The sequence below is a fragment of the Pieris napi genome, chromosome 7 (genome assembly GCF_905475465.1).
Source record: "Pieris napi chromosome 7, ilPieNapi1.2, whole genome shotgun sequence".
Lineage (NCBI taxonomy): Eukaryota > Metazoa > Arthropoda > Insecta > Lepidoptera > Pieridae > Pieris > Pieris napi.
Window position 1 is genome coordinate 4,336,798 of NC_062240.1, and position 17,540 is coordinate 4,354,337.

The 17,540-nt window shown below is 29.7% G+C and overlaps 3 protein-coding genes across 3 annotated transcripts; all 3 read right to left on the bottom strand.

The window, feature by feature from the left end:
* Nucleotides 1–1,487: 1,487 nt before the first annotated feature.
* LOC125051424 (cytochrome P450 6j1-like) lies at nt 1,488–3,021 on the bottom strand. Its single transcript, XM_047651723.1, has 2 exons — nt 2,399–3,021; nt 1,488–1,743 (listed from the first exon to the last, which is right to left on the bottom strand). The coding sequence occupies exons 1-2, from the start codon at nt 2,919–2,921 to the stop codon at nt 1,577–1,579; spliced, it is 690 nt and encodes a 229-aa protein (XP_047507679.1). The 5' UTR covers nt 2,922–3,021; the 3' UTR covers nt 1,488–1,576.
* A 4,712-nt stretch (nt 3,022–7,733) lies between these two features.
* LOC125051418 (cytochrome P450 6j1-like) lies at nt 7,734–9,917 on the bottom strand. Its single transcript, XM_047651714.1, has 2 exons — nt 8,642–9,917; nt 7,734–7,989 (listed from the first exon to the last, which is right to left on the bottom strand). The coding sequence occupies exons 1-2, from the start codon at nt 9,744–9,746 to the stop codon at nt 7,823–7,825; spliced, it is 1,272 nt and encodes a 423-aa protein (XP_047507670.1). The 5' UTR covers nt 9,747–9,917; the 3' UTR covers nt 7,734–7,822.
* Nucleotides 9,918–13,277: 3,360 nt separating this feature from the next.
* LOC125051411 (cytochrome P450 6j1-like) lies at nt 13,278–16,340 on the bottom strand. The gene is made up of 2 exons (XM_047651701.1): nt 14,994–16,340; nt 13,278–14,364 (listed from the first exon to the last, which is right to left on the bottom strand). Exons 1-2 carry the CDS (start codon nt 16,294–16,296, stop codon nt 14,198–14,200), a joined length of 1,470 nt encoding a protein of 489 aa, XP_047507657.1. The 5' UTR covers nt 16,297–16,340; the 3' UTR covers nt 13,278–14,197.
* Nucleotides 16,341–17,540: the final 1,200 nt, after the last annotated feature.

Below are 17,540 nucleotides of genomic sequence, written 5' to 3' on the forward strand. Positions count from 1 at the left end.
CATAGTAGTACAAAGATCCTTTATATTTCAATAGCCGAAATGCTGTTACATGATTCTACGAACCACTCTTAGTTCTTACTAAGTAACGTTTCCTTGTAGAGTGTGAGAACAATGTATCAGCAGAACGATCACGTAGGCCTTTAAGAATAGGATATAAATATAATAGAACACTTGTAATATTTAGTATTAAACGGACCTCAAATCGGACCGGTTGTACTCATTTTAACTTTAAGTTTTTAAAAACCCTTTTTCGCGGACCCACTACTTGACTACCTTCTACGTTTATATTTTGTACCTTCAGTAACTTTTACTTACTATTTCACCATTTTTAACACCTGAGACCTTCAATTCATCGCATTTGTTTATAGAACATGGAACACATGAAAAGGAATCTCATCTGATGTTAAGTGGTACCACCACCAGAGTTTACATCATTAAAAATCGTTTTAAGGTTTTAATCTAAACAACAAAAAAATAAAACACACGGTTATATAAATTATTTAATTAATTAAAATTACATATAATGATTTTTTTAATTATGATTAAACAAACACAAAACACTATTTAATGTAATAATTGAAATAAATTAATTGTTTTATTTTTTATGTTTTAAATACTGGAGGCTGCAAGGAATATTGATAAATAATTACAAAGTTTTTATTGTATTTTTCACATATTAGATAAATAAGGGTCTGGTTTATTTTTGTGTTATATCAAGTGTTGACTCCTATTGTTATTATTTACAGCAACGCTTGCAATTCCTTATTAATTCCTGGAACATGCAATGGAAGAAATATTTAAACAATTCTGTTATAATATCGACTTTTTATGTAAGAACAGTAATTTAATTCGACGTTTTTTTTCAAGGAAAGATAATTTTTAATAAACTATTATAAAAAGATAGTTTCCAACATTTGATTCAGATATCATTTTAAAAACAAATCACACATATATTTAAAAACCTAAAGTCAAATGAAGGTACTTAAAAGTGCGAAACTTGAAACTGAGATTTTTATGTCAAATATGTAATAACTTTTAGTATTGTACATGTCTTTTTCATCTAACATTTCAAACAACCAATTCACATTTTCTTATATTCCTTGAATTGCCGCCTTAAAAAAGCTATTTTATTACAATATCAATAAAAACATGGTTATACAGCGATACCCTGTCCAGGCCCCACAAGGGGTCATGATCCCCAGGATCCACCCTTGACCAGACATCGCCATTTATAATAACAAAGTCAAACTGATCTGAATATATATGAAACTTATTTAGGATCAGTGGGACGGTAACAATTAATAACTTTACATAGAAAATCGGTGGCACACAAACTGAATTATACGTCAATTTTCTTATTTCATAACTTTTTATCTCTTATTAATTTGAGTAAAGGCATGCCATTTTTTTTTTACATAGAAAAGTTGGATTTCTAGTTATTTTATTAAAATATAATGAAAATAAAATAAAATATAAAGAACCATCCACTATTGACGTTTATTAAGAGTACACTGTACATAGTTAATGAATTTGGTTTTTTTATACACCATAATTCTATTTTTCTCTTATATCATTTTTATACTCTTTTGTGCCTGGGAATCAACTCATATTGTACACTTGAATTGCTTAGCGTAAATAAATTAGGCTCGAATGTTGTAACCCTATACATACAACTTTTTAAAGTGAATTCTCGCAACAGAACAGCGAGCATAATTTTCATATGAAGCCGCGCGTACTTTGCACCTGAAACAAAAGTTTCGTTTGCGTTTTTATTGATGTATCAATTTTTTGACAATTCATGTCAATTATTTACTAATTTATAACAGTCAAACAAACAAACAAAAACCATTTATTAATGTAGGTAACACAATGTACACTTATGAACGTCAAAAAAAAGAGATATACATTAAATGCATATCTCTTTTTTTAATTTCATTAATTTTCATTAATTTTACATTTACTGCCAGTTCTCAAATCAAGGGCGTAGAACGGAAGAGAATAACTGGCAATTAACTCTCCGCCACTCTTTTTAATCGCCAAGTTTTTGTTTTACAATAATTTTTTTTTTATTGTAACAATAAACTACTAAATGATATTGAAAATGATATTGTCATCGTTAATGGTATTTTTCAGTCACTTATGTTTTTCACTTGTGATATTCAATGTTATATATTACACGTTCAAACCATATTTAAAAACTTATTTTTCAAAAGAGGTTGTTAGGAAATTTGTTTAAGTAAAATGAGAAGTACATATTATTAACCTGTTCCATAAACGCAGAATAGCCAGTGTAACTTTTGTCTTGTCACCTTTCATTAACTAAACAAGGCTAAAAGGACATTTATCATTGATAGCGTAATTATTTTATATCGATGAATAAGTTCATTGAAATACTTACCAATACAGATACGATTTCCTTCACTAAATGGCAAATAAGTGTACTTTTTAATTTTATTAATGTTGTCCGAAGAAAACCTTTCTGGGTCGAATTTGTCTGGCTCCTCGAAATACTTGGCATCCATATGCAACGCGTATATCGGGATAATGACATAAATACCTTTGTTAACTTTTAAATTCGACGGCAAGATTGCATCTTCAGTTGCCATTCGTTGCATAGACCCAATCGGAGGATATTTCCTCAAAGCTTCACTGAGAACCATGTCTAGGTATTTCATAGATTTGACATTGTTGTAGTTAAGTTCCTTATTTTCATGAAATATTCCGTCAATTTCCTTATGAACCTTCTGCAAAATGTGTTTGTTGTTTGCTAATTCTAATAATGTATAATCTACAGCACTTGCTGTCGTTTCGACGCCGGCCACAAAAAACGAAAATGCTTGGGAAGCCACAAACTGATCGATATTTACTTTATAACCTGATGCATCTTGAATCGATTCATCATTTTGTATTTCCATATACATATCTATATAGTCGTCCCTTTTTCCAGGCGTCTGTTGACGACATTTACTGACTTTTTGTATAACTTCCAATATAAGATTTTTGTAATCATCAAATATTCTTATATTGAGAATCTTAAGCAGTATTGGAAATTGGATGCTAATAATCAGTTTTAAAGAAAATAAACATCGATGAAAAAATGGGAGTGGTTTACAAAGCGCATTTACGATTGGCGATTGTAATGCATTTTTTGTTACAAAGTCTAATCCAAATATTGCTGATCCGATAGCAACAAAATTAAATTTTTCATAAACACTCTTATTTTTCTCGCATTGATAATTCTTTATATAATCAATTAAATTGTATGAACATTGGTATATTGAATGTGACATACTTTTTAACTTTTTATTAGTGAAAACTGGTGTAATTTTCTGTCTGACCAGCTTCCAGCGTTGATAATCATTCATGAAAAGTAAGTTATCTATCAAGTCTTCTTTATCATTAAGATAATACCCACGGGAGTGAAAGCAGTGTGAATCTTTCAAAACAGCTCGAATATCTTCCAAATTTTTCAAAACAAGTACAGGTTTTGAATTTAAGTACATCCCAACATAGTCTTCATTTGGATACGCGTTATAAATATTTCTATAAACTTCTGGCAAAGAACACTTTCCAAGTAAAAAGTCCCATGCAGCGTAGTTCACTTGCACCACATTTCTTATTTTCCAATAATTTTTATTAACATTATAATAGTATATAACAGTAACAAGACTACAAACGAAGATGGATATAATTAATATCATTTTGTAAGTTATATTCCCAAGTTCAAATTAGTACTGGCTAGTTAAAGTATACCTCAACACCCGCTTTTTTAATTGTCATTCAAAACGTTTTATTCGGTTAATACTGTTCAATATTAATAAACGTTTTGGAATTAGCTAATAATTTGTTTTCTAAGACACGGAAAAAATATTAATTGAAAATAGAATTAACTGAAATACAGCATGTTTCGCTAAAAAATATTATATAAAATGTTTGAAATTTTCTTAACTTTAAAATCTTATGTTTGCACATTATATAACATAAATATAATAAATGTCTTGACATAAAAAAAATCTTTACGGTTTGGGCTTCATTTCTTTCGTAATCATTTGTTGTTTCTTCTTAATGAAAGTTGACAGCCGTCGACTTTTGGGTCTAAGGCAAGCCGATTTCCTCACAATGTTTCCATCACATTACAAGTGTTAAATACGCACATAGACAGAAAGCCCATTGGTCGCACACTCAAGCCACTAGGCCATCCATTCCCATTTTAGGTTAACATTTAAAAATAATCAAAGGGTTGATTATTTAGATTAACAAGACATACAGACTATGTAGTAATCTTATCTTACAAAATACTACACAGTAGATCTGAATATCCATCCTTTTGCAATCCAATAAGTTCCGGATAAATTTTGAGATTGGTTTAAACCCTTCTCAAGGTTCCCGTAACCATCATTGAAGTGGCTAGTAATGTTTGTTGCAGGTTCATCAAACCTGGGGGATTAGAAGCGTGCCTACTGCCTAGGTTAACAATCCTCTGTGTCCATTAAATATCATTTTTATTTTCTAGAGCTGACTGTAAGACATCACTTGTTAGCAATAAGACCGTTGTTACCAGTTAGCAACAAGAATTTTTATGCACCAAATAATTAAAGTTTAGTTTTCCATGTATAAATGTAATTAATATTTACACTAACGGAAATAGTTTCTACAATGTTAGTAATGACTAATTACACACACGAATAATAATTAATTTCTACTCCAAACTTTTAAATTTGTTTTAATTTTCTTTTTATTATTACTATGTAGGTTGAGTCGAGCAGTGTTGGCTTAGTGGCTCAGCGTGCGATTGTCATCCCTGAGATCGTTGTTTCGAATACATAAATACAAAATATACATATAATAATACGAATATTTTTACGCGTGCAGCCTTGCGATTCTGTAACTCACTTTTCGAACTCTTACTGCGGTTTTCGCATCGGCAGTCGCGCTCAAATCAGTCGTAAAGCAGTCATTTTACGATTTGGCATTCTGATAAGGAGGGAGCTTGCAGTTTATTGTTTATCAGAATGCCAAATCGTAAAATGACTGCTTAGTGTATTTAGACGTATTTTTGAAGTGAAACTATTTTAGGCGCATGAGGGTAACATTTTACGGATGAAACGCAATAATAATAATATTACATATAATATGTTCAGCGTTTTTGTCGATAAAAAGGGAAGAGAGCGATTGAGACCGATTGAGAGAAAGTGAGAGAAGGGCGAATTACCTTATGACTTATACAAATTCTATTTTTAAAATTGAAATTTCGTAAAGAGAATTTATGAAATATTAGTATTTTATATTTTATGCAAAATAATTTATTGAAATCTCATTCATTAATTTCAATCATAAATTAATTAATTTCGATTAAATCGTTTGTGACTTTAAAACCTAGCGTATATGCATGTTTAAGAAAACGCGCAAGGTTTTGAAACAAATGTATTTTGTGAGTCTCTTCAAAATGATTGTGTGATCTTTTCAGACTTATTAGATTTTTTTCAAATACCAATAATCGTACATCAAATAAATCTCATGGGTAACGATAATACCTCTGCGCTAAGTCATTAGATTTGCATCTTTATTTCATCATTGTCTAAGATTCTAAGAAGCACACCAAGAAACTGCTGGATTTTATCCATATCCAAATGATATCTGACTGAGCTCTTTTCAAAGTACTTATATGATACAAGTTAAAAAAAAAATAGTACGCTGCGTTTCCATGAAAAGATAAATTAATATACATTCAAACAAAATTATAGATTTCCGAAGACATTTTCATGATAATATGCACTTTTGATCAATAAAAATTAAAGTAGGTTAGAAATGAATTCTCCTTCGACTTAAAAACGTAATATCACATCAGCCTTGAGTATGAGTTAATATCGATTTGATTCTCGATAATCTAAAACCGTTTTGTCGAAATATTTATTGTGAAATATTCTTTAAAAATATAGTGTAGATGTATGCAAATATAATGGGGGCTAACGAATAAATTCTAGTGGTCTATTGATACAGGCAGATATTGGTAGAATTTATAAAGAAAAACAGTTTTTGTGTTTCGATAAAACAGTTGAGACTTTTTAAAGTATATAAAAATGGTTGTAAATTAGTTCGACACATCATTTCAAATTTTAAATGATTTTAAGTATAAATCACAAAATCTCCTAATGGGTTACGTTATATTTTGTACCTAGTTATATAACCCCGTGTGTCACCACCATAGGATAATTATATTTTATATAAAGAAACACCATTGCAACATAGTAGTACAAAGATCCTTTATATTTCAATAGCCGAAATGCTGTTACATGATTCTACGAACCACTCTTAGTTCTTACTAAGTAACGTTTCCTTGTAGAGTGTGAGAACAATGTATCAGCAGAACGATCACGTAGGCCTTTAAGAATAGGATATAAATATAATAGAACACTTGTAATATTTAGTATCAAACGGACCTCAAATCGGACCGGTTGTACTCATTTTAACTTTAAGTTTTTAAAAACCCTTTTTCGCGGACCCACTACTTGACTACCTTCTACGTTTATATTTTGTACCTTCAGTAACTTTTACTTACTATTTCACCATTTATAACACCTGAGACCTTCAATTCATCGCATTTGTTTATAGAACATGGAACACATGAAAAGGAATCTCATCTGATGTTAAGTGGTACCACCACCAGAGTTTACATCATTAAAAATCGTTTTAAGGTTTTAATCTAAACAACAAAAAAATAAAACACACGGTTATATAAATTATTTAATTAATTAAAATTACATATAATGATTTTTTAATTATGATTAAACAAACACAAACCAACACTATTTAATGTAATAATTGAAATAAATTAATTGTTTTATTTTTTATGTTTTAAATACTGGAGGCTGCAAGGAATATTGATAAATAATTACAAAGTTTTTATTGAATTTTTCACATATTAGATAAATAAGGGTCTGGTTTATTTTTGTGTTATATCAAGTGTTGACTCCTATTGTTATTATTTACAGCTACGCTTGCAATTCCTTATTAATTCCTGGAATATGCATTGGAAGAAATATTTAAACAATTCTGTTATAATATCGACTTTTTATGTCAGAACAGTAATTTAATTCGACGTTTTTTTTCAAGGAAAGATAATTTTTAATAAACTATTATAAAAAGATAGTTTCCAACATTTGATTCAGATATCATTTTAAAAACAAATCACACATATATTTAAAAACCTAAAGTCAAATGAAGGTACTTAAAAGTGCGAAACTTGAAACTGAGATTTTTATGTCAAATATGTAATAACTTTTAGTATTGTACATGTCTTTTTCATCTAACATTTCAAACAACCAATTCACATTTTCTTATATTCCTTGAATTGCCGCCTTAAAAAAGCTATTTTATTACAATATCAATAAAAACATGGTTATACAGCGATACCCTGTCCAGGCCCCACAAGGGGTCATGATCCCCAGGATCCACCCTTGACCAGACATCGCCATTTATAATAACAAAGTCAAACTTATCTGAGAATATATGAAACTTATTTAGGCTCAGTGGGACGGTAACAATTAATAACTTTACATAGAAAATCGGTGGCACACAAACTGAATTATACGTCAATTTTCTTATTTCATAACTTTTTATCTCTTATTAATTTGAGTAAAGGCATGCCATTTTTTTTTTACATAGAAAAGTTGGATTTCTAGTTATTTTATTAAAATATAATGAAAATAAAATAAAATATAAAGAACCATCCACTATTGACGTTTATTAAGAGTACACTGTACATAGTTAATGAATTTGGTTTTTTTATACACCATAATTCTATTTTTCTCTTATATCATTTTTATACTCTTTTGTGCCTGGGAATCAACTCATATTGTACACTTGAATTGCTTAGCGTAAATAAATTAGGCTCGAATGTTGTAACCCTATACATACAACTTTTTAAAGTGAATTCTCGCAACAGAACAGCGAGCATAATTTTCATATGAAGCCGCGCGTACTTTGCACCTGAAACAAAAGTTTCGTTTGCGTTTTTATTGATGTATCAATTTTTTGACAATTCATGTCAATTATTTACTAATTTATATCAGTCAAACAAACAAACAAAAACCATTTATTAATGTAGGTAACACAATGTACACTTATGAACGTCAAAAAAAAAGAAATATACATTAAATGCTTCTAATTTTACATTTACTGCCAGTTCTCAAATCAAGGGCGTAGAACGGAAGAGAATAACTGGCAATTAACTCTCCGCCACTCTTTTTAATCGCCAAGTTTTTGTTTTACAATAATTTTTTTTGAAAATATAAATTATTATTGTAACAATAAACAACTAAATGATATTGAAAATGATATTATCATTGTTAATGGTATTTTTCAGTCACTTATGTTTTCACTTGTGATATTCAATGTTATATATTACACGTTCAAACCATATTTAAAAACTTATTTTTCAAATAAGGTTGTTAGGAAATTTGTTTAAATAAAATGAGAAGTACATATTATTAACCTGTTCAGAATAGCCAGTGTAACTTTTGTCTTGTCACCTTGTAATGATGTCTTTTCACCTTTCATTAACTAAACAATGCTAAAAGGACATTTATCATTGATACCGTAATTATGTTATATCGATAAATAAGTTCATTGAAATACTTACCAATACAGACACGATTTCCTTCACTAAATGGCAAATAAGTGTACTTTTTAATTTCATTAATGTTGTCCGAAGAAAACCTTTCTGGGTCGAATATGTCTGGCTCCTCGAAATACTTGGCATCCATATGCAATGCGTATATCGGGATAATGACATAAATACCTTTGTTAACTTTTAAATTCGACGGCAAGATTGCATCTTCAGTTGCCATTCGTTGCATAGACCCAATCGGAGGATATTTCCTCAAAGCTTCACTGAGAACCATGTTTAGGTATTTCATAGATTTGACATTGTTGTAGTTAAGTTCCTTATATTCATGAAATATTCCGTCAATTTCCTTATGAACCTTCTGCAAAATGTGTTTGTTGTTTGCTAATTCTAATAATGTATAATCTACAGCACTTGCTGTCGTTTCGACGCCGGCCACAAAAAACGAAAATGCTTGGGAAGCCACAAACTGATCGATATTTACTTTATAACCTGATGCATCTTGAATCGATTCATCATTTTGTATTTCCATATACATATCTATATAGTCGTCCCTTTTTCCAGGCGTCTGTTGACGACATTTACTGACTTTTTGTATAACTTCCAATATAAGATTTTTGTAATCATCAAATATTCTTATATTGAGAACCTTAAGCAGTATTGGAAATTGGATGCTAATAATCAGTTTTAAAGAAAATAAACATCGATGAAAAAATGGGAGTGGTTTACAAAGCGCATTTACGATTGGCGATTGTAATGCATTTTTTGTTACAAAGTCTAATCCAAATATTGCTGATCCGATAGCAACAAAATTAAATTTTTCATATACACTCTTATTTTTCTCGCAATGATAATTCTTTATATAATCAATTAAATTGTCTGAACATTGGTATATTGAATGTGACATACTTTTCAACTTTTTATTAGTGAAAACTGGTGTAATTTTCTGTCTGACCAGCTTCCAGCGTTGATAATCATTCATGAAAAGTAAGTTATCTATCAAGTCTTCTTTATCATTAAGATAATACCCACGGGAGTGAAAGCAGTGTGAATCTTTCAAAACAGCTCGAATATCTTCCAAATTTTTCAAAACAAGTACAGGTTTTGAATTTAAGTACATCCCGACATAGTTTTCACTTGGATACGCGTTATAAATATTTCTATAAACTTCTGGCAAAGAACACTTTCCAAGTAAAAAGTCCCATGCAGCGTAGTTCACTTGCACCACATTTCTTATTTTCCAATAATTTTTATTAACATTATAATAGTATATAACAGTAACAAGACTACAAACGAAGATGGTTATAATTAATATCATTTTGTAAGTTATATTCCCAATTAGTTCAAATTAGTACTGGCTAGTTAAAGTATACCTCAACACCCGCTTTTTTAATTGTCAATCATAACGTTTTATTCGGTTAATACTGTTCAATATTAATTAACGTTTTGGAATTAGCTAATAATTTGTTTTCTAAGACACGGAAAAAATATTAACTGAAATACAGCATGTTTGGCTAAAAAATGTTATTAAACAATTCTTTTGATGGTATAGATAACGTTCAATTTATAACTAATAGTTTCTTTAGGCATTTAGGAAATATTTTATCTATTTAAGTTACTTTTATATTACTTATGTTATTTTCTTAACTTTAAAATCTAATGTTTGCACATTATCTAACATAAATATAATAAATGTTTTTACGGTTAGACATCTAAAAATCTTTACGGTTTGTGCTTCAGATTTCTTACGTAACCATTTGTTGTTTCTTCTTAATGAAAGTTGACAGCCATCGACTTATAGGTCTAAGCCAAGGCGGTTTCCTCACAATGTTTTCCTTCACATTACAAGTGTTAAATACGCACATAGATAGAAAGCCCATTGGTACACATACACATGATGGAACCTACGATCTCAGTGATGAGAGTCGCATACTCAAGCCACTAGGCCAAATCTGCTCCATCCATTCCCATTTTAGGTTTACATTTAAAAATAATCAAAGGGTTGTTTATTTAGATTAACAAGACATACAGACTATGTAGTAATCTTATCTTACAAATACTACACAGTAGATCTGAATATCCATCCTTTTGCAATCCAAAAGGTAATTTTGAGATTGGTTTAAACCCCTCTCAAGGTTCCCGTAACCATCATTGAAGTGGCTAGTAATGTTTGTTGCAGGTTCTTCAAACCTGGGGGATAAGAAGCGTGCCTAGGTTAACAATCCTCTGTGTCCATTAAATATCATTTTTATTTTCTAGAGCTGACTGTAAGACATCACTTGTTAGCGATAAGACCGTTGTTACCAGTTAGCAACAAGAATTTTTATTCACCAAATAATGAAAGTTTAGTTTTCCATGTATAAATGTAATTAATATTTACACTAACGGAAATAGTTTCTACAATGTTAGTAATGACTAATTACACACACGAATAATAATTAATTTCTACTCCAAACTTTTAAATTTGTTTTAATTTTCTTTTTAATATTACTATGTAGGTTGAGTCGAGCAGTGTTGGCTTAGTGGCTTCAGCGTGCGATTGTCATCCCTGAGATCGTTGTTTCGAATACATAAATACAAAATATACATATAATAATACGAATATTTTTACGCGTGCAGCCACTGCACTTGCGATTCTGTAACTCACTTTTCGAACTCTCACAGCGGTTTTCGCATCGGCAGTCGCGCTCAAATCAGTCGTAAAGCAGTCATTTTACGATTTGGCATTCTGATAAGGAGGGAGCTTGCAGTTTATTGTTTATTAGAATGCCAAATTGTAAAATGACTGCTTAGTGTATTTAGACGTATTTTTGAAGTGAAACTATTTTAGGCGCATGAGGGTAACATTTTACGGATGAAACGCAATATTAATAATATTACATATAATATGTTCAGCGTTTTTGTCGAAAAAAAGGGAGAGAGCGATTGAGACCGATTGAGAGAAAGTGAGAGAAGGGCGAATTACCTTATGACTTATACAAATTCTATTTTTAAAATTGAAATTTCGTAAAGAGAATTTATGAAATATTAGTATTTTATATTTTATGCAAAATAATTTATTGAAATCTCATTCATTAATTTCAATCATAAATTAATTAATTTCGATTAAATCGTTTGTGACTTTAAAACCTAGCGTGAATGCATGTTTAAGAAAACGCGCAAGGTTTTGAAACAAATGTATTTTGTGAGTCTCTTCAAAATGATTGTGTGATCTTTTCAGACTTATTAGATTTTTTTCAAATACCAATAATCTTACCTCAAATAAATCTCATGGGTAACGATAATACCTCTGCGCTAAGTCATTAGATTTGCATCTTTATTTCATCATTGTCTAGGATTCTAAGAAGCACACCAAGAAACTGCTGGATTTTATCCATATCCAAATGATATCTGACTGAGCTCTTTTCAAAGTACTTATATGATACAAGTTAAAAAAAAAATAGTACGCTGCGTTTCCATGAAAAGATAAATTAATATACATTCAAACAAAATTATAGATTTCCGAAGACATTTTCATGATAATATGCACTTTTGATCAATAAAAATTAAAGTAGGTTAGAAATGAATTCTCCTTCGACTTAAAAACGTAATATCACATCAGCCTTGAGTATGAGTTAATATCGATTTGATTCTCGATAATCTAAAACCGTTTTGTAGAAATATTTACTGTGAAATATTCTTTAAAAATATAGTGTAGATGTATGCAAATATAATGGGAGCTAACGAATAAATTCTAGTGGTCTATTGATACAGGCAGATATTGGTAGAATTTATAAAGAAAAAAAGTTTTTGTGTTTCGATAAAACAGTTGAGACTTTTTAAAGTATATAAAAATGGTTGTAAATTAGTTCGACACATCATTTCAAATTTTAAATGATTTTAAGTATAAATCACAAAATCTCCTAATGGGTTACGTTATATTTTGTACCTAGTTATATAACCCCGTGTGTCACCACCATAGGATAATTATATTTTATATAAACAAAAACCATTGCAACATAGTAGTACAAAGATCCTTTATATTTCATTAGCCGAAATGCTGTTACATGATTCTACGAACCACTCTTAGTTCTTACTAAGTAACGTTTCCTTGTAGAGTGTGAGAACAATGTATCAGCAGAACGATCACGTAGGCCTTTAAGAATAGGATATAAATATAATAGAACACTTGTAATATTTAGTATTAAACGGACCTCAAATCGGACCGGTTGTACTCATTTTAACTTTAAGTTTTTAAAAACCCTTTTTTCGCGGACCCACTACTTGACTACCTTCTACGTTTATATTTTGTACCTTCAGTAACTTTTACTTACTATTTCACCATTTATAACACCTGAGACCTTCAATTCATCGCATTTGTTTATAGAACATGGAACACATGAAAAGGAATCTCATCTGATGTTAAGTGGTACCACCACCAGAGTTTACATCATTAAAAATCGTTTTAAGGTTTTAATCTAAACAACAAAAAAATAAAACACACGTTTATATAAATTATTTAATTAATTAAAATTACATATAATGATTTTTTAATTATGATTAAACAAACACAAAACACTATTTAATGTAATAATTGAAATAAATTAATTGTTTTATTTTTTATGTTTTAAATACTGGAGGCTGCAAGGAATATTGATAAATAATTACAAAGTTTTTATTGAATTTTTCACATATTAGATAAATAAGGGTCTGGTTTATTTTTGTGTTATATCAAGTGTTGACTCCTATTGTTATTATTTACAGCTACGCTTGCAATTCCTTATTAATTCCTGGAATATGCATTGGAAGAAATATTTAAACAATTCTGTTATAATATCGACTTTTTATGTAAGAACAATAATTTAATTCGACGTTTTTTTTCAAGGAATGATAATTTTTAATAAACTATTATAAAAAGATAGTTTCCAACATTTGATTCAGATATCATTTTAAAAACAAATCACACATATATTTAAAAACCTAAAGTCAAATGAAGGTACTTAAAAGTGCGAAACTTGAAACTGAGATTTTTATGTCAAATATGTAATAACTTTTAGTATTGTACATGTCTTTTTCATCTAACATTTCAAACAACCAATTCACATTTTCTTATTTTATACCTTTGCCGCCTTAAAAAAGCTCGTTTATTATAATATCAATAAAAAAATGGTTATAAAGCGATACCATGTCCAGGCCCCAGAAGGGGTCATGATCTCCAGGATCCACCCCTCACCAGACATCGCCATTTATAATTACAAAGTCAAACTTAACTGAGAATATATGAAACTTATTTAGGCTCAGTGGGACGGTAACAATTAATAACTTTACATAGAAAATCGGTGGCACACAAACTGAATTATACGTCAATTTTCTTATTTGATAACTTTTGTCTCTTATTAATTTGAGTAAAGGCATCCCATGACCAATTGACCAAGCCTTGGGACTGGTTTACATAGAAAAGTTGGATTTCTAGTTATTTTATTAAAATATAAAGAACCATCCACTATTGACGTTTATTAAGTGTATACTGTACATAGTTAATGAATTTGGTTTTTTTATACACCATAATTCTATTTTTCTCTTATATCATTTTTATACTCTTTTGTGCCTGGGAATCAACTCATATTGTACACTTGAATTGCTTAGCGTAAATAAATTAGGCTCGAATGTTGTAACCCTATACATACAACTTTTTAAAGTGAATTCTCGCAACAGAACAGCGAGCATAATTTTCATATGAAGCCGCGCGTACTTTGCACCTGAAACAAAAGTTTCGTTTGCGTTTTTATTAATGTATCAATTGTTTGACAATTCATGTCAATTATTTACTAATTTATATCAGTCAAACAAACAAACAAAAACCATTTATTAATGTAGGTAACACAATGTACACTTATGAACGTCAAAAAAAAAAGAAATATACATTAAATGCTTCTAATTTTACATTTCCTGCCAGTTCTCAAATCAAGGGCGTAGAACGGAAAAGAATAACTGGCAATTAACTCTCCGCCACTCTTTTTAATCGCCAAGTTTTTGTTTTACAATATTTTTTTTTTGAAAATATAAATTATTATTGTAACAATAAACTACTAAATGATATTGTCATCGTTAATGGTATTTTTCAGTCACTTATGTTTTTCACTTGTGATATTCAATGTTATATATTACACGTTCAAACCATATTTAAAAACTTATTTTTCAAATAAGGTTGTTAGGAAATTTGTTTAAGTAAAATGAAGTACATATTATTAACCTGTACCATAAACGCAGAATAGCCAGTGTAACTTTTGTCTTGTCACCTTTTATTAACTAAACAAGGCTAAAAGGACATTTATCATTGATACCGTAATTATGTTATATCGAAAAATAAGTTCATTGAAATACTTACCAATACAGATACGATTTCCTTCACTAAATGGCAAATAAGTGTACTTTTTAATTTTATTAATGTTGTCCGAAGAAAATCTTTCTGGGTCGAATTTGTCTGGCTCCTCGAAATATTTGGAATCCATATGCAACGCGTATATCGGAATAATGACATAAATACCTTTGTTAACTTTTAAATTTGATGGCAAAATTGCATCTTCAGTTGCCATTCGTTGCATAGATCCAATCGGAGGATATTTCCTCAAAGCTTCACTGAGAACCATGTCTAGGTATTCCATAGATTCGACATTGTTGTAGTTAAGTTCCTTATATTTATGAAATATTTCGTCAATTTCCTTATGAACCTTCTGCAAAATGTGTTTGTTGTTTGCTAATTCCAATAATGTATAATCGACAGCGCTTGCTGTCGTTTCGACGCCGGCCACAAAAAACGAAAATGCTTGGGAAGCCACAAACTGATCAATATTTACTTTATAACCTGATGCATCTTGAATCGATTCATCACTTTGTATTTCCATATACATATCTATATAGTCGTCCCTTTTTCCAGGCGTCTGTTGACGACATTTACTGACTTTTTGTATAACTTCCAATATAAGATTTTTGTAATCATCAAATATTTTTATATTTAGAACCTTAAGCAGTATTGGAAATTGGATGCTAATAATCAGTTTTAATGAAAATAAACATCGATGAAAAAATGGGAGTGGTTTACAAAGCGCATTTACGATTGGCGATTGTAATGCATTTTTTGTTATAAAGTCTAATCCAAATATTGATGATCCAATAGCAACAAAATTAAATTTTTCATATACACTCTTATTTTTCTCGCTTTGATAATTCTTTATATAATCAATCAAACTGTCCGAACATTGGTATATTGAATGCGACATACTTTTCAACTTTTTAATAGTGAAAACTGGTGTAATATTCTGTCTGACCAGCTTCCAGCGTTGATAATCATTCATTAAAAGTAAGTTATCTATCAAGTCTTCTTTATCATTTACATAATAACCACGGGAGTGAAAGCAGTGTGAATCTTTCAAAACAGCTCGAATATCTTCCAAATTTTTCAAAACAAGTACAGGTTTTGAATTGAAGAACATCCCAACATAGTTTTCATTTGGATACGCGTTATAAATATTTCTATAAACTTCTGGCAACGAACACTTTCCAAGTAAAAAGTCCCATGCAGCGTAGTTCACTTGCACCACATTTCTAATTTTCCAATAATTTTTGTTCACATTAAAATAGTATATAACAGTCACAAATACACAAACGAAAATGGTTATAATTAATATCATTTTGTAAGTCTTATTCCTAACTAGTTCAAATTAGTACTGGCTAACTAAAGTCTAACTAAAATAATACCTTAATACCCGCATTTTTAAATGTCAATCGAAACTTGTTTTATTGGGTTAATACTGTTCGATATTAATAAACGTTTTGGAATAAGATAATAATTGTTTTTTTAAGATACGCAATGAATATTAATTGAAAATGCAATTAACTCAAATGCATTCTTGGGTAACAAACATTATTAAACAATACTTTTGATGAGATAAATAATGTACAATTTATAACATCAGTTAAAACTAATGGTTTCATTACACATTAAGGAATATTTTATTTTACATACATACGACTTGCCCATTTTTTCCTTTTGAATTTGTTAACCTATATAAAATGTTTGAAATTTTCTTTAAATAAACTTTATTACAAAACTAAGTGTGGACTTTAATTAAATAAGATAGTATGTTTTCACATTGTCTAACTAAAATATAATGAAAGTCTCAGACATCAGAAAAAATCTAAACGGTTTGGGATTCAAATATCTTTCGTGATCATTTGTTGTTATTCTAAATAGAAAGTTCACAGCGATCGATTTTTCCGTCTAAGGCAAGCCGGTTTTCTCACAATGTTTTCCTTCACAGTACAAGTGTTTAAATACGCACATAGACAGAAAGCCCATTGGTATACATATACATACACACGATGGAACCTACGACCTCAGGGATGAGAGTCGCACACTGAACCTACTAGGCCAACACTGCTCCATCCTTTCCCATTTTAGGTTTACATTTAAAAAGTAAGTAGTCTGAGTATTGTACAAATACAAACTATATAGTAATCTTATCCTGCCAAATACTACACAGTAGATCCTAAACCTCCATCCTCTTGAATTAATTATTAAACAATTTGAAAAATTTATAATATTAAAAATAATTTTTTAAAATTTAAAATAATTAAATTGAAATTAAATTATTTTTTAAAATAATTTAATTTCAATTAGATACACCAGAAAATTGTTTCACCAGGAAATTTAAGTTCTTCTGGTCTACCTATATACCAGGACTGCGGAATGCCTGATATCCGATAACAAAAAATGAAATTGCATAGAACCAATAAAATAAGTAGGTGATAATGCGTTAAATCGGTCCATGTTAACATATTATCGGATAGACACATGCTATAACTTACCCTAAATTAGTAATAACAAGATTACAAATAAAAACCTCTATACCTTCAAAGTGCGTCGTCACTCTTT